Here is a 25,545-nt window from a genome sequence, read left to right as displayed (position 1 = left end):
TCTCTCCCTCCCTCTCTCTCTCTCTCTCTCTCTCTCTCTACCCCCCCTCTCTGCCCCTCCCCTGCTCAAGTGCACTCTTGTCTCTGTCTTAAAATAAACATTAAAAAAATAAACATTAAAATAAACACTAGATTCTCTCCCTCTGCCCCTCCCCTGTTCACGTGCATACTCTCTCTCAAATTAAGAAAAATTGTACTTTTATTGCTTGAAAGCTTATGTTTTATCATTAGCAACACACACCGTCAATTCTTCTCGAGTCCCAGACTCCCTTCATTCATTTGCCAGACAATATTTAGCAAATACTCGAGCCTGATGAAGGGGACTAGCTGAATAATTTGCCTTTCAGTTGTCTTTCCAAATACAAATGGTTTCTCATGAAAAACACGGCTAGCATAGTTTACTAAAAAGCATCGCACAGGTGTTTTTCTTTGAGACAGACATGACTTCATTTTAAGGCAGCTTTGCTTTCTGCATACTTCTCATTTCGTCACAGAACGTTAAAAAGATGGATACTGAAGAGGCAATTATTTAGTGATTTAATTAAGAACTCTTTATTAAGAGCATTCTAGAATGAACCCCCCCCCCGTCTTTGTTTTCTTCCTTTTTCACGAACGTGCTTGGCACTGAAGAGCACAAGGATGGGCAGTTTCAGTTCGGTGCCAGTGGAATTGCCCACCGTTCCTTTTCACTGTCAGTGAAGATGGGCATGGAGCACAAAAGGCAAATGGCATCTCAGAATTGCTATGAAAATAATTTGACCTACTGAACATTTGGCCTCTGAGAGGGTCCTGGAGACCGCTGGGGGTCTGCAGACCACACGCGGAGAACAGCTGGTATAAACGGCATAAATACCATTTTACATAAACAGATCTATGCCACTAAGCTACACGTTGCCTCCTTTCTTAGTTCTAACTCAGGAGGTTTTGAATAATGTTAACAGATACCAGTTGGCTGCTTGTACTGGCCAATATAACTAGTAAATCTTTCAGATGGAGTGTCTAAAAAAAATCATCAATGTAAATTTTTTTTTTTTTTTTTTTTAGAAGAAGTTTACTCTGTGCTATTTTATTGCTCTCTCAGATTTTGGAAGTGCAACTTGGAATATTTGTAACTGGTGAAGTTACTGGACGACTGGGTACAGTTGCAATCTCCAGCAATGGCAGCATATTACTATGATTAATTATTTACGATGACAGTTAATTAGAAGTTTTCATGTTCTTGAATAGTCCGCCCCATTGAGAGGAAATGTGTTTGGAAACTAGGTCCACTGCTTGATTTCTTGCTCATCTGCCTAAAAACTTCGCGGGTAGGTGTAGTATGGTGATTTATAGTAAGAAATGTGTATTTGGTTTTCACACAGAGCTCCTAAAAACCCTTGGAATTAAACCCAGGTGGTAAGAGTGATAAACGTATCTTGTCAGTGATGACACGCCCCTTTCAGACACACCTGAGATCATGGTAATGCCGTGACTTGTGCGAGGGAAGCTCCTGAGAATGGGGGCAGGTTGCCAGCTGACCAGCCTCGAGTAGGTTAGCGAGTTGGAACCCGGCAGTCCCACCTCTGGAGATGCGAGGAGGGCTAGGGGCCGGGCCGATTGAATCAACCATGCCTATAAAATGAAGTCTCCATAAAAACCCCGCCGGGAGTCCGTGCACCCCGAGAGGGAGAGGGCATGGAGGCTCCGTTCTCCTTCGCACACACCTTGCCCTTTGCGTCTCCTCCATCTGGCTGTTCCTGAGTTGTACCCTTTCATAATAAACCAGTGATCTAGTCAGTAAAGGTTTTTGAGTGGTGGCTCTCACAAATGAATAAAAACCAAGCAGGGGTTCACGGGAACTTCCGGTCTATAGTTCATCCATCGGAAGCACAGGTGACGGCCTGAATTGGGATTGACGCTGGGGAGTGGGGGGAGGGGTGCGAGTAGCGGCAGTCTTGTGGGACGGTGCCCTTAACCTGTGGGATCTGATGCTGTCTCCAGGTAGATAGTGTCAGAATTGAATTAAACTGTAGGACGCTCAGCTCGTGTTGCAGAATTGCCTGATGTGTGGGAAACGACGCTTGGTGTCCGAAGTGACGTGTTATATAGAGAGGAAGAGGCATACAGGAGGAGTGTGTATTTCTCTAATAGTGTGTATATGAATATTAATGAAAATTTTTGCAGGTGACTATTTCGCTAGGTACAATTGAGACCATTCTTGCTTTACTGAAAACTCCAAAAAAGAAAAAAAAAAAAAAAAAAAAAGAAAGAAAACAAAAAAAAACCTTTCAGCGACAAACACTTGCACTTCCACGGTCGACCATTAGGTGTCACGAGTGCTACGGGAGCCCTAAGGGTTACCCGGGGCCAGTAGAAATTGAACATTGTAAGCTCATAGACCTTCACGTATTTCACTGTTTCCACATGATCGATGCCAGAAGAACCTGATACTGTGTGATATATAGAAGCAAGGTACAACTGGAATAATGAAATTTCAAAAATAAGCCTTTTTAAAGGAGGGTTGTAATAGTTCTATTGGGTATTGTAAATGCTTCAGGTGCACTTGATACCGCTGTTAGGTTCCTGGCGTTTGGGTCTCTCTCTCTTTTATGGAAAGATGGATTGAACTTCAATTTAAGAATATTCGGTAATCCCTCTCAGGACATACTGTAACAGCTGGTATTTTTGTGTTGTAGTAAATCGATTCCATACAACAGTCAGTAATAATTATGACTGGGTTCTGACAAATTCCAAAGTATTTTCAATAAATTTAGCCAAAGAAAATAACATGATTACTAGAAAAATTGAGCTCAGTTTGAAAGTTAAACCCAGCAACTCTGCTTCATTCCACAAAATAGTAAGCATTTTACTGGTTGGGATTTTATCAAGCCATTTATTTTTTATTAATACACTTACATATGTTCTGAGAAGATAATTACTTTGTAGCGTATATTTCTTAGGTGATACGGCTTTGGAAAAATTTAACCACAAGTGTTCATTATGAAATAAAAAATGCGAAATGCTAAGGCCTTTCATAAGTGGCCTTATATGTCCAGCAGCATCAACTCAGAAGGGTGTTTTGATGTGGGAATGTGAGGTTGTCTTAGTATCCTAGAATGTTTGATATAAGCAGAAGATCACTTATTATACAGTGTTGGCGATTTATAAAAGTGAAGCATTGTAAGTTCTCTAAGGTGTGAGGAAAGTGGTAGTTTACAGGGTATAAACTGTGTATATATATTTCTATAGTTAAACAATCTGTACTATTGAAATTATGACTTATGGCATAAAGAGCTTAAGTTATCTACACACACATGTGATAGCTGTCTACCCACATACGTGTACATATTGCCTTAATGGGAGAAAGGTGTGTGCCTACACTTTCCAAACTTCAGCCGTTTCCTCCTTTTTTCCCAGCAAAACAGAGAAGTCTTATTGAATGCTTTCTTGAAATTATGGTCTGGTTTTTGTTTTTTTTTCTTTGAGTTCCAATTAACCAACACTTGTATGTAGCTGAATTTTAATCCTGATTGTTTAGAATCATTTATGAAAGCAAAAGCAGAGTTACGTTTTAAAATTATTGGGGAAAACGGCCTCATGGGTGGGCGTTAGTGACACTTAAGTCTTTTTCTCTTATTTTTAGCTTAGTGATTTATATTTTCATTTGGTATTGAAAATAACTGCTCTTACATTTTTAATTAATAGTCTTCTCTGTATGGATACGTCTGCATATTTTAACTTTGCCAGCCTTCGTAATACGAAACAAAATGCAGGCCGTTCCAACAGATAGTCTGGTTCAAGAGAGTCTGGTGAGTTTTTTCATACTAAAGTTCACTTTGATAATTAAATAGCTAATTTAGAAGGTCTTAATAGAATTTTACAGTTTGGAATTTTTCAAGTGAAGTTTGGCAAGTTCATTTTTCCTTACTCTGTAATATGAATCAGCAACTTAAAGGCTTTATGAATTGAAGTGAGCCAGTTTTTCGAGTGTTTACAATATCTGTTTTTCTTGTTAATATATGTTAAAATATGCTTTTAAATTACTGACTTTGCTTTATAGAGAACTGGGGAAAATGCACTAAAAAATGGACCTAAACGCATTGTGTGGGTCTTCTGATTTCTAAAAAGTGTAAATGTAGTGTATTTTTCCGTGATTAGGCAGCCGCGGTCTAAATTTAAACCACATGGCCTTCTCCCGGGTGTCAGGCCAACGTAAATTTTAATCTTGCTACTTTCTTTTATGTTTGCATTTTATAATCTTACTGCTTGAGCTAAACAACTCCAGTTATAACGGCCAGCGTTTCTTGTTTGCTTGTCATGTGCCAGATGCTATGTTGCGAGCCTTAGCGTGTATAATTATCAGACAGTCCTGAAGTGCTGTTCTCTCCGTTTGTATGTAAGGAAATTAGGGCACAATAAGATTCAATAACTTGTCCAAGATCACAGACTCAGCCGAATGAAAGGTCAAGTCAAACTCTGGAGTCCTTGCTCTTTAGCTACTATTCAATAGCGCCTTGCTAATTATTTCAGGATAAACCTTGGTGAAAACAGCTTTTGAAAAAAAATGGATATTTTTCAAAGGTGCATCAAAGCTTAGTTTTTACTAAAAGAATTTACTTTCATACGTTAGCTCGGATTGGTAGGTTTCGTTGAGATTACTAACACTTCTGTGAATCTCTAACATCGTCAATTCTAGTAGTTTTTCAGGGTGATTTCGCAGCTTTCAGGCAGAGAACTCTGCAGTTGTCTTATTAGGACGAGCTGTTGAAAAAATTACAATTACTTATAAGTTGTTGACAGTCTATAGAGTCTCTGTTCTGCATTAGGAAGATAGCGTGGGATCGCAATAATAGAGGCAAAGGATTTTAGGATAGCATTGGCGTAAAAATCTTTAAGTTCTCAGTCTGTGCATTCAGCACTCCAACTGTGAAAATCTTTAAGGAAGCCTTGATACATGTATGAGGAACTTTAACGGTTTTAATTAGAAACCTCCCATCAAGATAAAAAACTCCCGCACTTAATATTTACACGTAGCGGAGACATGTAAACTTTGGAAGATCTGATCTTTCTGGTAAGTGTGTTGGAATAAGAATTTTGAGTTAGTTGCAGAATGTCGCAGTTTGGTAGTCTCCCCTATTATTATTATTATTTTTAAAGCGTTTCTTCTCTTTTTAGAAACGGCCTGCACGATAAATCTTGGTCGACAGCGTGGCTGTTGGCCACGGACCTGGCCTCCCCTGTGGCTTTCTAAGTGGAGAGCGTTTGGTGTGCGTTGTCCCAGCCTGCGGCTTGCATCATGCCGGCGTTGTCAACAGGATCCGGTAGTGACACAGGTATGTGAACCAAGAGGGGCGGTTTTCCTTCCGTCCTTGCATTTTCTTGTTCGCAGTGAAAAACAGCATTGCTTTCAGTAAGTGCGAACAGATCATGCCTGTTTTTCCGTAACCAGCAAGAGGGGCACAAAAGCAACTAGGATGCCTCCTTCCAAGGTAAACGTCGTCAGAGGACGTTGACTGAACACTGCTTTCTCCTGGTAGCGATGGCTTGTGCTGATGCTCTTATATGGTCTTCCCCTTTGTGATAATGCCATGCATTTAAATTTCTTTAAAAAAACAAGCGAATATTTTAAGCATGCAATAAAGTATGGCAAATCCCATGATACTCCTGGTACTCTTCACTCAGGTTTAATAACCTTAAGACCTGGCACTGTTTTCCTTTAAGAAATACAATATTGTCCCTACCCCATTCTTGTGTTTTCTTTCTTCCTGTCACCGGAGGGGGTGGGGGGTGGGAACCAACTATCCTGAAGTTGATATGTCATTAAGGGATTCAGTTAAAACAAGCATATTTCACCTTACTATCCGTTGTAAGATTTAGTGATACTTAGAATAAAGAGTTCCAAGAAAGAAAAAAACCACATGTATGTGTAAAGTCCTCTTCCTTCCGACCTGTTTCAGGAGGCGGGTGAAGGAGGTCAGTGCCCCTTTGAGGTCCTGTTCTGAGGTTCCCCGGAATCAGCACTCTTTGGTTTTAATTTAAAAAAGTTTTCAGAGTATGCTTGACATACAATGTTACATTAGTTCCAGCTTTACAATACAGTGATTCAGCTTCTCTATATGTTAAGCTGTGTCCACTGACTACAAGTATAGCTACCATCTGTCACCATACAGTGACACCATGTAGTATCATTGACTATATTCCTATGCAGTGTCTTTTATTCCCGTGACTTACTCATTCCTTAACTAGAAGCCTGTGTCTCCACTACCCTTCGTCCATTTTGCCCACCCTCTACCCACTTCCCCTCTGGAAACCATCAGTTTGTTCTCTGTATTTATAGGTCTGAGAATCAGCACTTGTTAAAAATGTGGATTCATGAACCCTTCCCAGAACTTTTTTTTTGGGGGGAGAGGGAGAGAGTATTTTAAGCAGGCTCCATGGCCAATCCCAGGACTCGGGGATCATGACCTGAGCCGAAATTAAGAGTCGGACGCTTAATGGACTGAGCCACGCAGGTGCCCCCCAGAACTGTTAAAACAGAATGTGAGTGGGGTGGGGGAGCTATGCCTTGTACTTTTAAGACCTCTCAAAAGAAATGGCATGGTATGTGACTAAAAAGAACGTCTCATGTGTTGCACTGACCATACTGAATTTGGTTCCATCACTGCCGTTCCGTAAGCAGCTGAGATAGTGGTCTCAGTGTGGGCAGTTACTGGTACCATGATTTTCACAAAGCTGAATCACAAATTTGGAAATATCATTCTTGCTATTTCAAGCATATCCATCCTAACGCTTTGGCAAGTTTTGTCTCATCTTTATCCATCAGTAATGATTTTTTTCCACTGTAATTTACACTGAGGGTTAGTTTTTCTGAGGAAGTAATTTTGATGTTTAAATACCTGAAAATCTTTTTTTCTCAAGACATTAACTTGGAAGCCAGCTCCTTTTGGAAAATTTTTTTTCTTCGTTTTAGTTTTTATAAAGTCCCACATTGTGTTCTACTATATAAAATGAATGATTTAACTTTCCATAGTGGTTTGGGAAATTATAGATAAAATTTATTTGAGCCATAAATTTACTACAGTTATGTAATGAATAAGTTTCATGCCTTGCTGTTCGCCAAAAATGCCCTAGTTTAATTGAATGCAAAATATTGTTGCTTACATCTTTCTTAAGGAATGATTAAAATGGAGTATTTATAGTTTATGGGGCAGTCGAAGGGTCAGTCATGAAAATAGCAGAGGCTATTCAGAATTTAAAAAGGACTTTTCCACACGTAGCTGGCTCCCTTGATGCGGATCGAAAGTGCCTGTGTCATTCACACCTGGCTTTGTGATATTTTTTGACCTGTATGCCCAACAAGGCTTGAGTCCAGCAGAGAAGACCTGCTCCAAGAGTCACTGCATTCAGGGAAGTTCCAAAGTATGGTGCACGCATCAGATGCTCATGGTTCCCTTCTAGTCCCTTGCAGACCAGATGCGGTTTGCCAGTCAGGGGTCATTTTTACCCTAAGCAGGGTTGCTTAGCAACGTCCTCTCCTGGGTACAGAGCTAGAGAGCGTAACCGAAGGGCAGAGGCAGAAGCTCGGGTGGCAGGGGAGTGGCTCCCAGTGGCCCCTGAAGCACATAGTCCTCGTGTGGGACTATACTTTCAGTGTAAAGCTTATACCACTTCTCCCTTTCCCCCTTTCTACTGATTTCACCAAGGGAAAAAAATGCAATTACACAGGTAATATATAAAAACATCGTCGTTGTCAAAGATGCATAGATAAAAAAAGAAAGGAATTCTTAATTACCCACCCATTCTCTGCCCCAGTCTCATTTTCTTTCTCATTTGATGAGTATCCTTCAAGAATGTTGTATACATTAAACACTTACACACGGATGTACATAAGTGTGTTGTTTTATGTCTTTGTTCCTTTTTAATCGGATTCTGTTCTCTGTGGATTGTTCTAGAACCTTTTTTCCTATATCAAGTAAGATGTCAGAGCTGGAACTCCACAGGGTGTGTGTGTGTTTGTATATGTATACATACATGTATGTATATATACGTGTATATATATACGTGTGTATATACACGTATGTATACATACACGTATGTGTGTATACATATACGTATACGATGTATATATATATACACACACGTATATGTATACATACGTGTGTGTGTATATATATATACGTGTGTGTATATACGTGTGTGTGTGTGTATACGTGTGTGTGTGTATACGTGTGTGTGTGTGTATACGTGTGTGTGTGTATACGTGTGTGTGTGTATACGTGTGTGTGTGTATACGTGTGTGTGTGTGTGTAAATACGTGTGTGTGTTTATATATATATATGACCTATCTATCTATACAACCATTTATGTATCTACCTCATTCTTTTAAACTAAGGCATACTTTTCTGTAGTATCACAGTGTAATGAACCATACTTCTATTGATGAAAACCCTGGTTTTGCTTCTTTTATGATATTTTGGGAAAAAAGATGTGAATATTTAATGGATGTTATCAAATTGTCCTCCAGAGTGGTTAAGGCACTTAATGATCCCATGGACAGTACATTGGGGATTCTTTCCCCCATATTCTTGTCGAGCTTTGATATCATAAGCCTTGATAATTTTTGCCCATTTGATGGATAAAACATGGTATCTTAAGTGTTGAATGTGCATTACTCCTGATATTGAGCAGATTTCCATTCGTTTAATGGCCGTTTATTCCTCTGATTTGTCAATTCACATCCTTTCCCTTTTTTTCTATCGGTTACCATTTTTTCATGTTTTTACAGAATTTCTTTTATTTGTATTTTGTATATTATGGGACATTTTAGGTTGAATGCCATTTTTTCTGGTCAGCCATTTGTCTTTTTTTTCTTAAATAGTATTTCTTTTATTGAAGTTGAAAACTTTTATGTGGGCAAATCAATCTTTTCTGTATGGTTAATGCTTTTTTTTTTCCCTTGTGCTTTCCTACCTACTGCAAGGTCATGAAGATATTCTCTAAGATTTTTTTTCCAATAATTAACACAGTTTGTTTGTATACATTTGGAATTTTAGTCCAACTGTAATTTATATGTGGAGTGAAATAATAATTGTCTAATTTTATTTCCCACATGAACAACCAGTAGTCCCCAAATAACTTATTCAGTAGTCCATTCTTTTGACATAAATTTGTAATATCCCCTCCATTGTTCACCAATATATGTTCTGGATTTTCTTTCTTGTTTTTTTCTTTTTTTTAATTTCAATGGACTTTATTTTTTAGATTTGCAGAGAGATTATGAAGATAATACTGAGAGTTCCAGTATACCTTATACCTTGTTTCCCTGATTAACATCTTACCTTAGTTTGGCACGTTCACTTCAATTAGTGAATCAATATTGAAACCCTATTATTAACTAAAATCTATACTTTATTCAGATTTTCTTTGTTTTCCCCTAATGTCTTTTTTTGTTTGTTTGTTTGTTTGTTTGTTTTTGCTCCAGGATCTCCCATCACATTTGATTGTCACGGTCTCATTCGGCTCCTCTTGGCTATGAGGGTTTCTCAGACTTTTTTTTTTTTTTTTTTTTTTGTCTTTGGTGACCCTGACAGTTCTTAGGAGTTCTAGTCAGGTATGCTATAGAATTCCCCTCTGTTAGAATTTGTCTGATTTAAGTGCCATTGCTATCATATCAAGGGTACATACTCTCAACCTGATTTATGACTATTGATGTTGGTCAACTGGCTAAAGTAGTATTCGTCAGATTTCTCCACTGTAACATTATTTTCTTTTTCCATTCTTTCCACACTGTACCATACTGTGCAGTCTACACTGTGTGTTATGTTCTCCCTCCTTTAGGCTAAAGTTTCTATATAAAATATTTGGAATATTTTGTCTTTTTTCTCCTATTCGTTTATTCGTATCAGTATGGACTCATGGATATTTATTGATATTTTGGGTTATAATCCAATACAAAATTTATTTTGTTGTTCCAGTCGTTCCAGCTTTGGCCCCTTTGATATTCTCCTGTCAATGTGGGCCTGCTTGTTTCTTTCCTTTTGGCACTACAAGATGTCCCAGGCTCATTTTACAGTGCTCCAGTCCTGGAATCAACTATTTCGCTAGGGAGACCCTAGCGCCTTTTACTGGGGAATGGGATTAGAACCCAGGATCTGGGTGATGGTTTGCATATGGCTATCAGAGTGTTGTTTCTTTCAGGTCTTCCCATGTGTCAGAGCAAAGAAATACATACATGTACACTAACGCATGTAGATACACACATCATTATAAACATTTTTGTGTGCAATCAGCTATAACTATATTAAGCTAAACGTGAATTCTTACAGATGTTGCCAACTCTAATTAGCAAATGGATCATTTTTGCCTTCTTCCCTTTCTTATTTGTAAATTCCCACCCCCAACAGTGAGAAACCTGGCCGCCACCATCCATTTACTTAAATTAATCGGTTCCAGGTACATGTCATTAACCTGTACCTCATGGGAAACAACTTTTATGAACTAGAGAGTTGACCTTGTTTTTATTCCTCTGATAGTGCCGTTCTTTTTTTAATCTTATGAAATCATTCCTTTTGTGCATAGTACCTATGTTAGTTTTAGTTTTATAAATTCATTAAGTATGGTTTTTTTCCAAAAATCATATAATATGAAATATATATACAGAAAAACACATAAAACTTTTATAAGATCTAAAACTGGTTACAATGCCAATATCCACGTGATCACCATCTGGTTCAAGAAATCAAGCATCCTGAAAGCAGCCTGGGTATTTCTTCTTTTCACAATCGCCTCAACCTCCTTAGAGATGGACATTAAAAAAAAAAACCCAAAAAACAAAAAGGTTGCAATTTTACACTCTATATAAAACATAGTTTATGATTTATGTAAGCTCCCTAGGCCATATAGTTTAATTTTGCTTGTTGAACTTTATAAGTGGAATTATGTCATATGAATTGGATTAGTTATATGTGTTACAAGCACCTTCTCTTGTTCTATGACTAGTCTTCTCATTTTTGCACTTTCCTCCCCTTTTCTATATGCAGAAGTCATTAATTTCCAATCAGTCGAGCACCATTTTCCTTTAGGTTAATGATTGCTGAATTGTATTCATGAAATATTTCCTTAACTTACCATCAAAAAGTTATTCCCTTTTCAGTTTCCGTTTTGATTTTGATATTGTAGATTTTTGTTTGTAAGGTGTGAAGGCTCCATATTAATTTTTCCCATGTGGGTATCCAGTTGGCCCACCATGGCATAATAAAGACTGTGCTTCCCTTTGCTTGCTGTGCTACTATCTGGAACCTTTGTTACAATGTCGAATCACAGTGGTGATGGTGAACATCTTTGCTTTTAGTTCTGGGTCTCAAAAGACATTACTTCAGCATTTCTTCTTTGTCATATTTGCTCTAGATTTTTTCATATATGCCCTTTACTGGATTAAGGAAGCTTCCATTTATTCTTAGTTTGCAAAATGATTTTTTTAATGACTAGCCATTGAATTTTGTCAAGTGCTTGTTATGTATGTATTGTAATGATCATCTGTGTCCTGTGAATCTCAACATAGCAAATTTCATTGATATTTGACTATTAAACCAACTTGCATTTTAGAGATAAACCCAATTTGTTCATATAATCTGCTGGATTTAGTTTGCTCATATTTTATTTATAGCTTTATGTTTTTATGAATGACTTTAGCCTGTAATTTTGTTTTGTCATTCACTCTAACAATATCACATTAGCCTCATGTAGTGAGGTGGGAGAAGTCTTTACTCTTCTGTGGACAAGTTTGTGAAAGACTGAAATTAGTTTTTACTTTAGTGGAATTTACCTGTTAGGTTATCTGGGCTTGGACATTTTCTTTTTGATAAGAATATTGGTAATTATTTTAAAGATTACAAGAATGTTTAGGTTTTCTCTTTATCCTTGAGTTTATATTTTTCTAAGACTTGGTCCATTTCACCTAAATTTTCAAATATCTGAAAAAGTTGCTCATAATTTTATTTTATGTTTGCAATTTCTATATTAGTGGTTTTTTTTTTTTTTTCTTTTTGGTCCTGGTATTGGTATTTATGGTCTTTTCTTCCCTTTCCTTCATATTGCCAGAGTTTTGTCAATTTTATTAGTCTTTTTAGATATATAACTTTTGGCCTTATGAATTTTCTTCATTGTATATTAGTTTTTATTTCACTGATTTTTACTCTTTTTCTAGTAATGAACATTTGTTCATATATTTTAACCTTCTTCTTTGCCAAATGTTAACATTTAAGGCTGTTTCTCCCTAGGTACTGGTTTTATGACCTTAGAATTATTTTGTAATTGGTTATTTAGAATTTTCTTAAGTATACAAATAAGAATTTTTTAAATTTATCTTTTGTTCCTGATTTCTTCCTTAATGGCTTTGTGGTCAGAAAACTTAATTTCCATTATTTCAGTCCTTTGAAGTTGTTTAGACTTTATGGCCAGCTGTATGGTCAATTTCTGTAAGTGTTCTGTGTCTAAAAAGAAGGTATATTCTGCAGTCATTGAGTTTAGTCTTCTATATAAGCCTACAGAAAAGGTTTTTAATTAAGTTACTCAAATCGTCTGTATTTTTACTGATTTGTTGTTTCTTTTCTCAGTTATCAACAGAAATATTTTAAAAAGTTTCCCTTTATGACTGTTTTTGTAGTTCTGTTCAGTTTTTGTTGTATATATTTAATTTTGTATAATATTTAAATTTATTATTAAATACAAATTTGTTATTTTGCAGGTAAATTAAGCCTTTTTAATACATTTTATCTTAAAGTAAATATTTTTTTCTGTTAGCGTTTGCATGATACATCTTTTTCTATCCTTTTACTATGACCCTCTCTCTATTCCTGCAGTCTTACAGCTTTTGTGAATTAGAGTTGGAGCTTTCTGAGGTAATAAGTTGGACAGGCTTTGCTTCTAACTGGAGAATCTTCAGTTAGTTATAATGTCTGATTTTTAAAGTTTAAAATTTTAACCTATATTGTGTTTTTTTAATCCTAATTTTTCTAAGTTTCTTTTTCTCTTGTAATTTCTTTTGGATTGATTAGGGTTTTCCTTTTTCATTTTGGTTTTCCCTTTTCTCAGTTTTGAAATTAATACATTATCTTTCTGTTCTTTTAGTGACTACCTTAGAAATTACAGCATGCATCCTTCATTATAAAATACTGTCTTAATCTGGACCTTTATTATCATCCTGAAAAATCCGGGGATCTTAGAACACTTTTGCCTTGTATACTTCCCTCCCAAGTTCAGTGCTATTATGTCATGTATTTTAATTCTCTCCAAAAAACCCCCCACAACCTTGAAGACCTCATTATTTCGCTTTATATTATCAATATTCATTTAGAGTTCCTCCCATATTACCATTTGTTTGTTCTAATCTCCATCTCACAACTCAGCCTTCTCACCCAAGATGATTTTTCACCTGTTTAAAAAAAAACAAACAACTTAGAGTCTCCTATATTAAATAAAGGTTTATGGCCTTCAAACTCTCTCTTTTAATGTATCATAACATGTTTTATTTGCCTTCATTTTTTCATTGTATTAAAGTATGTTCGATATGTGGCATATCAGTTTCAGGTGTACAACATGATTTGACATTTGTATATATTGCCAAGCAAGCAGTACATTGAGTCTCGTTAACCTCTCTCTCCGTTCAGAGTCACAGAATTTTTTCTTGTAATGAGAACTTTTAAGATTTACTTTCTTAAAGCAACTTTCAAATTTTCAATACATTATTATTGACTAATGTCACCATGCTGTACATGACTTCCTTTTATAATTGGAAGTTTGTACCTCTTGATCCCCTTAAGTCATTTCACCCCTTGCCCCCCCACCCTCTTCCCTTCTGGCAACCACCAGTGTATTCTCCGTATCTATGACTCTTGTTTCTTTGGTTCTTAGATTCCAAATAAGTGAAATCATAAGATAATGGTCTTTTTCTGTCTGCCTTCTTTTACTTAGCCTAATATCCTTAAGGTTCATACAAGTTGCAAATGGCTAGCTTTTTATTTATTTTTTTATGGCTGAGTAGTATAGTATTCGTGTGTGTGTGTGTGTGTGTGTGTGTGTGTGTAAATTGTCTTTTTGTCCATTTTCATAAATTTGTGGAACTATATCTGATTTCTTACATGCCTTCATTAAGGTTTAACTTGGTAATACATATACATATTTTGTTATAAGAAGTTCTGTTTAGTTCTTTTAAAAATTTTCGGCCAACATTCAAATTGTTTATACCATAGGTTAGTCTTGTTAGGAAATCTGATTAACCTTATTTCCAACATCTAAATCATGATGTTTGATCCTTAAAGGGATAGAGTCAAGTTATGAAAGATTTTGAATATATCGTTGCAATATACCACCACCAGAAGCCCTTTGAAATAACCAAAATGGACTTTATTGGCCTTGCCAGTGTCCTAAAAATGTTTTTGTTTTCATCTTTCATTTAAAAGATTAATGTGGTTATTTTTCCTCTTTGCCAGTGTGTATATTCCATCAGGGAAAAGCCATCATGGTCTTTAACTGGCTGTTCTTTTCTTCAAGTTGTTTCCAAAATGAAGTATATTCTGCAGTTTTGAGTTGACCATATTTATATTTTTACAGTTCTCTTCCACAGCAAATCAAGATCATTAGGCGTGTGGTTGACTGCTAATGTTCCATGTGAACGAAACAACAGTGTACGAATTAGCATTTGGGTCCTTTTTGTGTGTGTGGTAGTACACACAGCATGTGCTCCTTAAACTGAATCCATACCCTTAATTCTCATCCTTGTGACTGCTCATGAAGTATTTATGAATGAAGTGAAGAAGTCCTTTTCATGTAGTATGGGCTTTTCAGTGATAAACGGAAAAGTCACTGAGCGGTATTTTCGCACACTGGCTCTTACAGGAACAGGGAGTGTCTCCGCTTCTGTCCTATTAATAGTTTTCTCCTGAGGTCAATGCCCACTAGCGTGCTGCACGATAGCAGTTACTCTTCCAAATTGCATGCTCTCGTGTTACCAAAAGTCCAAGAATCTGTTTTATTTTTAAGTTTTTCAAATGAGCGGCTTTATTTATTACAAAGTCAGCTGCAGCAAATACTGTTAATTAGAGACAGTTAAAAGTTTGTACACAAAGAAGCAGGTAAGTCAGACTAGACCATGTGCGGGGGGGACACCATACAAATTCTCTATTTGCTCTGCTGTGGTCGTTAGAGTTAACGTATCAGCTTGTTGTGATTACATCGTAGTCTTTACACAAATGCTGGGTAAACAAGTTGCTGAATGTTCTGTATCTCGTGGAATTGTGCGGACACTTTGTATGTCCAGCAGTCATTCCATATAGGAATTTTGCCGGCAATTTTCATTTGCTGTGGAATATTTGTCTTTTATTTTGAGACTCATTTTATAATCTTCATGGCAATAGTGTGATTTCTGTTTTAGGTGTAAGTGCAATGTTTAATCATGCATTTGTGGTTTATTTTTTAGCTAAGTTTTCCTTTCAGGTGAAATTGATATAAAAGCTTCTGTTTTAACTATTTTAATTATACAATTTAGTGATTTTAAGTGTATTCAAAGTGCTGTGCAAACACCACCATTTCTAAAACCGTTTCATCACCCCAAACAGAAAGTTTGTGCCTGTTAAGCAGTAACTTCACTTGTTCCTCCTTCCCCCAACTCCTCACACCCACCATTCTACTTTCTGTCTCTAGATTATTACTATTTTAAATATTTCACTTAAATGGAGTTACACAATATTTGCCACTTTGTGCTTAGCCAACTGAGCCACCCAGGCACCAATATTTGTCACTTTGTAACTAACTTAGACCACTGAATGGTTTCAAGGTTCATCCACGTTGTGGCATGTACCAGAACTTCATTCCCTTTCATGGCTGAATAATGTTCCATTGTGTGTATATACTACACGTAGTTTCTGCATTTATCTGTCGATGGACACTTGGATGCTCCCAAGCTCCCAAGCATGCTCCCAAGAGCTGGTGGCTCTTGTGAATAGTGCTGCAACGTACATTGTTGTACAAGTATCTGTTTTGAGTCCCTGATCTCAGTTCTTTTGGGTATATTCCTAAGAGCTGAATTTCCCGCATATGGAATAATTCCGCATTTAGCTTTGCGAGGAAGCACCAAAATGTTTCCCGCAGGGTCCGCACCATTTTACGGTCCTTCCAACAACGTACGAGGGTTCCAAATTGTCCATATCCTCATGACTACTTGTTTCATTCTATTATTTTTGATCGCAGCCATTCTAGTAGGTATGAAGTGGTACCTCATTGTGGTTTTGACTTGTATTTCCCTGATGACTAATGATGTTGAGCATCTTTTCATATGCTCATTGACCATCTCTGTATCTTATTTGGCAAAATGTCTATTCAAGTCCTTTACCGATTTTTTTTATTAGATTGCCTTTTTGTTGAGTTTTGGAGTTCTTTATATATTTCGGATATTAAACCCTTACCACATTTTCAACTTTGCAAATATTTTTTCCCATTGCGTAGATTATCTTTTCACTTGCCATATCATATCCGTTTTACAAAAGTTCTAATTTTGATGAAGGTCAGTTATCAGTTTTTTCTCGTGTTGCTCACGCTCTTGGTGGCATATCTAAAAATCTATTGCCAAGTCCAAAGTTATGAGGAATTACCCCTTGATTTAAAATTTGAGTTAATTTTTATATACGGTGTGAGATAGGGGTCTAGGTTAATTCTTTTGCATGCAGAAATCCAGTTTTCCTAGTATTATCTAGTTTGTTTTCATCTCTATTTAAAAAAATTTTTTAAATGTTTATTTTTGAGAGAGAGACAGAATGCAAGAGGGGGAGGGCAGAGAGAGAGAGAGAGAGGGAGACACAGAATCTGAAGCAGGGTACAGGCTCTGAGCTGCCCTCACAGAGCCCGATGTGGAGCTAGAACCCATGAGCTGTGAGATCATGACCTGAGCCAAAGTCAGGTGCTCAAACGACTATGCCACCCAGGCGCCCCTTTTCATCTCTATGTCCTTGGTTTAAAAATTACTGGAGAACTTTGATGGCCTCATGACACTGAATTTCTTAATGCACAAAGCACTGGCGATAGGGGAAGTTGGCTCTCAGATTAAATAAAATCCAATTCTTATTGTGCTTTGTATTCTCTGTTTTGGTGGCTTAGTTTTTGGTTGTCTTTATGAAATAAAGGCATTTTTAGTTCCACTTCCAGCATAGATAGATTCACTATCCGTTAAGGTTGGAATCCTGTTAACTTTCTTTATTGATGCTATTATTCTGAGATCCATCTTCTCTAGTAATAGAGAGCAGGAAAAGGCCAATTGAAATTAATCCACATTAAATAAGAGTATGAAAAGAGCAAGGAAATGGTAGGGAAGTCATCAGAACTTTATCTAGAAAAAGGAAATACAAATTGTGGCCACATTTTAAATATAATCAAGAACAATGCAGGTTATAATTGTAACTGTGCTAATTCTTAGCATGAATGAAGACTGCATCCTGCTGAATTTTCCGTTATTTGCATAAAATTGCTGACAACATTTTATAATAACACTTTGACTTTCCAGTGGATAATAACTAAAATATCTGAAGTCTTTAGTTTCTCAGTAGTTGTTTATTGTTTGTTTTTAAAATTTAGTATTCAGATGTGTTCCCTTTTGAAATGAAATGTATTATTGGGTTTGTTATATTTTCCTTGGTTGTTGACTAGCAGGCCTCTTTCAGAGAGGCTCGGTCACCACCATCATTGCTCACCACTGAGCAGCTCTTTGACATTACGTTTTGTCAGCCTTGTAAAATCCTGTATTTTTAAAAAAAATATCTATTCTTTATTTTTGAGAGAGAGAGAGAGAGAGAGAGAGAGAGGCAGAGAGAGAGGGAGACAGAGAATCCCAAGCAGGCCCCATGTTGTCAGCACAGAGCCCGATGTGGGGCTTGAGCTCAACGAACAGTGAGATCATGACCTGAGCCAGAATCAAGAGTTGGGTGCTTAACCGACTGAGCTGCCCAGGTGCCCCAAATCCTGTATTTTTGCAGTGATCTTGATGGCATCCAAGATGAAAACCAATGACATTAGCGTAGTGGGCACGTGTTAAGTGGGAAGAAATGTTTAAATGAGGGCTGGCATTTACACTGTCAGATTACTGGTGAATATCATGTTTATTTTCGTTTGTAACCTTATACCCTTTGGGACTTAGATCATAAATATGCAGAAGATTAGAACTTCTCTGTTTGTATTACTGTTCTCAATGGCTAGCCTTCTATGAGCTAATTTTAAATCTTTGGCCTATTTCAGTTAATTGAGTACATGACTAAATATACTTGTGTAGTGTAAATTTTCGAAGCACAGTGGTGATAGGCAAATGCCATGAAAGCTGATTAGAAAAACTCTGACAAGCATAACCTCTGTAGCACCGGCGCAACCTTATGAAACAGTCATGCAAAAGTCGTAATCCTGTTGCAGGTGTGAACCTAGGTGAACAAAATCTTAATTTTCACCCCCCTTGATAGTGCTAAGTTGCCAGTAGAAACTGTCACGTAGCCCATGACAGACTACTGGACCCTGTAATGCTCAGCAGCCTGGACCTTAAGAATTAATGTGTTCTCTTGCATTGGTTCCCATGAGGCTTGGAGCCCACTTAGCAATTTGGAAAATTTCCCTCCTTGTTCTCCCTGCTGGTTCTTGATCAGGAGATCGTGCCACATTGACATTTAAATTAAAGGGACTATCTCTTGGTGGTCTTCTTATGAAATAAGAGTAGTTACATCTGGAGGCAATTTTTGTAGCCCCCTTTTCCGTTTATGCTTGTGTGTATATGGTGCTCGCTAAAATTAGCCAAATTGCTAGGTTTTGTATTCTAAATATTCTTCATTGTCCCAAAAGACCATTCATCTTTTTTTTTTTTTTTTTTTTTTAGAAAAAAATCTTAACACAGTCTTGGGGTTTTAGTCAGTTTAAGGGTTTGACAGTTCGAGTGACCCATATATAGTAAGGACTGTCTTACTAGCTTTCAGATACTTGTGCTGCAGAATTGTTCAATGTGAAGTATTCTTTTATCAAAAATAAAATAACACACACAAAAAACTGGGGTAGGCAGGCTGAAGACTGGACAGAGACCAAGGTCCAGGTCGAGTCAAAAAGATGATTCAGAGGACCCTGACCCCCCCCCCCCCACAAAAAAAAATCTTGTAAGGCGTTATCTTTAAGCATTTTCAAAAAGTGAAAACCAGCACTGGAGGAAAATGCAGTTCTCATGCATTCCTAGTCTAAAACTGGGACTTATAACTGTGTATTCAGGTCAAAATTCAAATTTGACTTTGAGAATTCAAATGAATCTTCTTAGACTTACACCTTCTGAGAGTCCATCAGTATAAGTGAGAAGCTGTCTCTTTAAAGAATAGAGGCTAATTTTCTCAGGATCCCGAGAAACTTAACAGAAGTCTATGGGGGAGGGGAAGAAAAAAAAAAAAAGAGGTTGGAGAGGGAGAGAGCCAAAGCATAAGAGACTCTTAAAAACTGAGAACAAACTGAGGGTTGATGGGAGGTGGGAGGGAGGGGAGGATGGGTGATGGGCATTGAGGAGGGCACCTGTTGGGATGAGCAATGGGTGTTGTATGGAAACCAAATTGACAATACATTTCATATTAAAAAAAAATAGATGCTAATTTTAAATGTTTATTTTTGAGAGAGAAAACAAATGGGGAAGGGGCAGAGAGAGAGGGGGACACAGGATCCAAAGCGGGCTGTGGGCTGACAGCATCGGGCCTGATGTCTCACGAACTGAGACAGTGATCTGAGCCGAAGTTGGATGCTCAACTGACCGAGCCACTCAGGTCCCCTGCAAAGGCACCTTTTTAAAAAAGCCCTAAAAATGCCAGGGCACCTTGGTGGCTCAGTCAGCTAAGCATCCGACTCTTGATTTCGGCTCAGGTCATGATCTCACAGCTTGTGGGTTCGAGTCCCATATCAGGCTTTGCACTGACAGCACAGAGCCTGCTTGGGATTCTGTCCCCGCCCCGGCCTTCTCCGCAGCTTGCTCTCTCTCTCTCTCTCAAAATAAATAAATAAACTTTAAAAAAAAGCCCTAAAAATGGCAAAATTCTCAAAACAAATGGAAAGATAGAAGCATGTGCTTTAAATTAAAATCTGACAGAATGCATGTTAGAATCAAAGTTTTTGGAGACTAATGTATGGGCTATTAACACATTACACATCTGAGTGTATGGCTGGCCTTTCCCCTGTGTTCCCATGACTTCCAGAGCTATCCTGTTTTTTGAATTAAGAAAGTTTTCATGCTAGGCGAGTACTTGGTTCTCATGGGAAGGCTTCTTTATGAATTTGTTCATTATTTATTCAAGCGTTTACTGAGCACGCATGTGCCGGCAGCATGGAGGATATGCATCCATCTCACTGCCTACAGAACTGAGTACAAGTGTCTCAGCAACCAGGCTGACTATGGTCGGTATCTTTTTTTGTTTTTAATTTGTTTTTAATGTTTATTTTTGAGAGACAGAGAACTGGGGAAGGGGCAGAGAGAGGGAGAAACAGAATCTGAAGCAGGCTCCAGGCTCTGAGCCCTCCGCACAGAGCCTGATGTGGGGCTCGAACTCATGAACCTTTTGATCATGACCAGAGCCGAAGTCAGATGCTTAACCGACTGAGCCACCCAGGCGCCCCTGTGGTCAGTATCTTACGAGAGGGGGAGGCGAAGTGAGATCGAAGTTCAGAGTCGGAAGAGATTGAGTGCCAGTTTTTGGGGGTAGGTGAAATGAAGGGCACCTGAGCTGGGAATTAAGAGATGAGTAGGATTTGGACGTAAAATTCTTTTATGTGGCAGAAAATTGGAAATTTCTCCTAAAGGAATAATTTTCCTTAGGAAAAGAATTACAGCTTTTGAGTTCCATGGAAATGAACTTTCACCTATTCCAGTCACTTTTGAAATGTGAGCATTAATAACAATTCAGATACTGTCAATTCTTGATCAATTTCTGTCCTTTACATATGAGGTGCCTTCTTTCTTCCTCAAAATACTCGTCCCTCTCCTGACCAAAAGTAGTAAAAGGTGAGGAGGAATAACCATTTTATTCGTTCTCTCTGTCCCTATCTTTTCCTTAGTCACCAGTGGAATTCACTTGATACTTATTATGCGCTTACTGTATACCATACACTCTTCCAGGAACTAGAACACAAAAATGAACGAGTACATATGACGATTTTTCTGAGAAAAAGCTTTTACTGGGATGGAGACGGCTAATTAAGCAACAGAACAAAAACTCTTGATGTACAGTAAGAGAAGCAGGACACCACAGAAGTCGATAACCTGTCTTCTGGTATAAGGCAGTCTGGATTCAAATCTGGGTTCCACTGAACACTTAATCACCCCAGTTTTTGATAGAAATATATTCTGAGCTTAACTGAAAAAAAAAAAACTTTTCTCTTTGGTAATATCAACTTTATTTAATTGGTTTATATTACTTTTGGAATTTGTCACTCAGAAATGACTTTTTTCTCTTTTAGAAGAGAAGTTGAGGGATACGTGGTAAGTGGTTACAGTAAAAATGGAGAGAGATCAAACTAAGAAGATGGTTCCATGACATTAAGATGTAATGAAATAGTTCTTCTATACGGCCATTGAAATTGATACAATTAAAACATATATATGTAATTAGTCAAACCTCACATTAAACATTAAACTTCTCTGATGTAGTGCATTTGAACCTCCTAATTTTTTAAAGTTTATTTATTTTGAGAGAGAGAGAGAGAGAACCTGTGTGCATGTGCTGGGGAGGGGCAGAGAGAGATGGAGAGAATCTCAAGCATGCTCTGTGCTGTCAATGCAGAGCCCCACTTAGGGCTCGAACACACAAACCATGAGAACATGACCCGAGCCAAAATCAAGAGTCGGATGCTTAACTGACTGAGCGACCCAGGAGCCCTGAACCTTCTAAATTTTTCAGTACTGTTCAGGAAACTCAAGTGAACATGTGTTAAGGTATAGGACAGAGTACCTAAAGTCTGTATATTTTGCTTTGCTGTTTCTTGAGAAGTGAGGATTGTGGGATAAATTGCCCTTGTAAATATTATGTAAGGATTTTTATAATAGCAGATGTCTCTTAGACTGAATTTTTGTAATGCAATTTGCACGTTCAAAGATGATTAGGGATTGGCTTCGTTATGTACGGATCCTAATGGATTTGATGGCATTTTTTTTTCCTGATTAGTAATACAGGGATTCAGCACTCTTAGCAGAATCATCTCTCACTACTTTAATGATTTGCAGTGGTACCTTTGTCTTCTACTCAATTCTTTATGTATACCAGCTCTCTTTCCAGATATTCCGTTATGTTTCAGCAGACTTAGCTGGCCAGTCATAACACTGATGGTTATGATTTCTGTTAGAAAGGAAATTTCAAGCTGTTTAAAGAAGACATGTGTGGGTTGAAGGCCGGGAAGCACTTAGGTTCGTGGTCAGCAGTTGCGAACCACCAGTTTATGACTTTTTGCTTACAAGTAAAATAGAGTTACTGCTTAGGTTGTTCCATTTGTTATTAAAATTCATGCATGGGCATACCATAGTTTAGGAACTCTTGAGCCTACCATCTCTTTTCCCCACGAAGTAAGAGTTTTTACACATTTTCGATAACATGAAGTTTCTTAGGAGTGCAGCTGTTGTATTTTTGCGTAACAGATGGTCCTTGGGGGAAGATCAGGAAGGCTCTTTCAGGAGAATACCTGAAAAGAAAGCCATGGCAAATAATTTTGAACACTCCCAGGAGCTTTTCTTTGACTCAGTTGCTTATTAATTCACCTCACACGCCTCTGAGAGGAAATGATAATGGCAGCTACTATGTAGCTACTGGGGGCCTCCACGTGCTAGGTGCTTTTTAATGTATCCGTGGCATTACACAACGTGGAGGCACAAGTTAGGTGCTAAGAACTCATTCCTTATCTCTGTTGACTCTTGTAGTAGTCCAGTGAGAAATACCTGTTGGTCTTTCCACAGCGCCATTCTCTACCGCTAATAGGCCGGCTTCTATTTACATGATTTCTCTTGCTGCTTTCTTCCTAATTAACGTTCGCGTACCCATTGGGCTGTCCATTACTTACCGTTAATGCACTGAATGTAGGATGATGAGAGTTAAGATTTAGGTAGCTGCTCTGCCATGAAAGCCAAGATGCAGATAACCTCTTTATTTGGCTTGGCCTAACTACATGTTAGTTTAATTTTAAGTATATTGGAATAAATGAAGATAAATCCTATCATGCTATTGACTACAATAAAACAAATACAGTACTTTACCTGTAATAGCCGACTAACTATTCCAGACTAGGGGGCCCTATAACTGGTTAAATGTAGTGTAAATGTAACTCATTCTTCTAAGTTCATAAGAGTTTTAGAAGTAATTTTCATTTTGCTATGGCTTTCTCTCCTGGATGAGTCTTCTAAGAATCAAGGTACAGTTGACCCTTGAACACTGGTGGGGGTGGAGTGAGGCATCAGTCCTTCCCCAACACTCCCCCCTCCCCCACACAGTTCAAAATACATGTGTAACTTTTGACTTTCTAAAAACTACTAATAGCCAGCTGTTGAGCAGGAGCCTTACTGGTCAGGTAAACAGTCGATTAGCACGTGTTTTGTATGTTACGTGTATTCTATGCTGTATTCTTACAATAAAATATGCTAGAGAAAAGATGTTGTTGAGAAGATCAGAAGAGAAAAGATACTTAGGGGAGCGTGCTGTAAAAAAATGCACGAATAAGTGGACCTGTGCCCTTCAAACCGGTCACCCGTGTGTCATACTCACTCTGATAGGGGAGGACACGCTGCGTAGTCCACGGACTGCTAACACAGAGCTAATTACAATTTGGAATCTATTTAAAGCTTGGTGCCAGCTTTTAAAAACGGGAGCTCTGTACAGGTGTATGGATGGCCTCGCCCGCTACTACCTTGCCCTGACTTTACAGACTTCTAGGTGATTGCATAAAATGTTATTAACAAACTGCAACATTATAATGACTGAGATTGTTTGCATATATAAAACAGAGCTTGCCAAATGTTTTAATAAGTTACTTGTAGTGGAGGGAGAGTGTAAGAAAGAGAACGGTTCTGTCGGGGTTGTATTAGAGTATTTTATACTTTAGCATAGGTAGTCTTGGAAATAAAACCTATTTTAAATGAGAAAAATCGAGGCCTGTTATGAATGGCACTGAATAGTGCTGATTACTTTACCTTTGACAAAGTGGAAAATTTAAAGCTTGGTGTATCCCATTTTATTAATATAATAAAATTTTATAGTGTTGCTCTGGGCGTCGATATATGTCCTTTAGTGTTTATTAGTCCTTGGTTGTAGTTAAATGTCTTGGTCCTATGCCTGGCCATACTGTGCAGAATACAGGTATCAAAATTAGGAAAAATAACAAATAAATACATGTTTTTCTCTCTCTCAAGTCTTTTTCTGTAGGATTTCTAAATATTTGGGTTACTTATACGGTCTAATATGATTGAACACAGAGAACATCTTTTTTATCATTTAACATAGGTTTATAGCTTCCCCAGACTTGTTCTAATAATGAAGCTATGAGGGATATGACAAGAATGGTGATATTAAATTTCTCTAGACTAACAGTAAATTTTTCCATCCTGATGTCAGGAATGCAGAGCATCTGGAATCTGCAAGAAGAGTGAATTGTTCACTGCGGGAACACTTTCATCAAATTCTGAGCCATTTATTCTCTTAGGAACTACTGTCTTGTACAGAATATTATATTTTTACAGAAGCAGTTTTCTGGACCTGGAAAAATTTCTCCACTTTACACTTCGCTATTTTTGTATGCTTTCACCGTTTAGAGATGTTCTTGCTTTGAGAATTAATGTCACATTTTAGTATTAAATTCATTGTCTTTGGTTTACTAGCAATAATTTATATTTGTCCAAATACAGTGGAAAAGCAACAGAAAATAAATTGTCCTCAACAAAGATTTCTTAATAGTTCCTATAGATGGATCTGTGATCCATACTTTGCCAACTTTTTCCTTGAATATTCAGAACAGCTACAATATGTATCTTAGTATCTTTTCCCTTGATTATGGCATAAATGAATTTCTACAGAAGTGCTGTGGAGGTGGAGGAAAGGAATGTGTGACATTCTCTGTTAGTTTTGGTTAACACATTTCCCAGGTTAGGAGTTGAGATTCTAATTAGCCCTGCATCATGCTAGGTATTTAAAGTAAGAAGTACAAGTTGGTATAAATTTTCTATTCTTGTTTTTTTTTTGTTTGTTTTTTTGATTCCAGCCTTTTTATTTTTCTTACCAAAAACCTTACCTCTACTTAGTAAATTTTTATTCTGAGTTCGAGTCTTCTGTGTCCTGATATGTATCTGTAGCTAGCTATCTATCTATATCTATCTATCTATCTATCTATCTATCTATCTATGTATAATGTGTATCTATATCTTATCCAGTTCCTTGTGTTTGGATATAGTATTGCCGATGCTGGGTTTGACTGTATGGCAGGAGATCTCATTGCCTAAGAGACGGGCCAGATTTTTTGATTTCACCATTTCATTTTTGTGCCTACTAGT

General features: G+C 37.5%; 1 protein-coding gene across 5 annotated transcripts in view; it reads left to right on the top strand.

Annotated features, from left to right (window-relative positions):
* Positions 1 to 25,545, top strand: part of MPP7 (membrane palmitoylated protein 7) — a 279,215-nt gene that overhangs the window by 63,375 nt on the left and 190,295 nt on the right. For 4 of the 5 annotated variants that reach the window (XM_042945204.1, XM_042945203.1, XM_042945206.1 and 1 more), the window contains exon 2: positions 5,154 to 5,311. In XM_042945204.1, coding sequence (XP_042801138.1) covers positions 5,275 to 5,311 — 37 coding nt within the window. In that variant the 5' untranslated portion in view covers positions 5,154 to 5,274. Of the gene's footprint in view, positions 1 to 2,342; positions 2,451 to 5,153; positions 5,312 to 25,545 lie in introns of those variants that run through there. The other variant, XM_042945205.1, reaches the window with a different exon arrangement.

Source organism: Panthera leo, chromosome B4 (assembly GCF_018350215.1).
Source record: "Panthera leo isolate Ple1 chromosome B4, P.leo_Ple1_pat1.1, whole genome shotgun sequence".
NCBI lineage: Eukaryota > Metazoa > Chordata > Mammalia > Carnivora > Felidae > Panthera > Panthera leo.
This window is presented reverse-complemented; position numbering and strand designations above follow the sequence as displayed.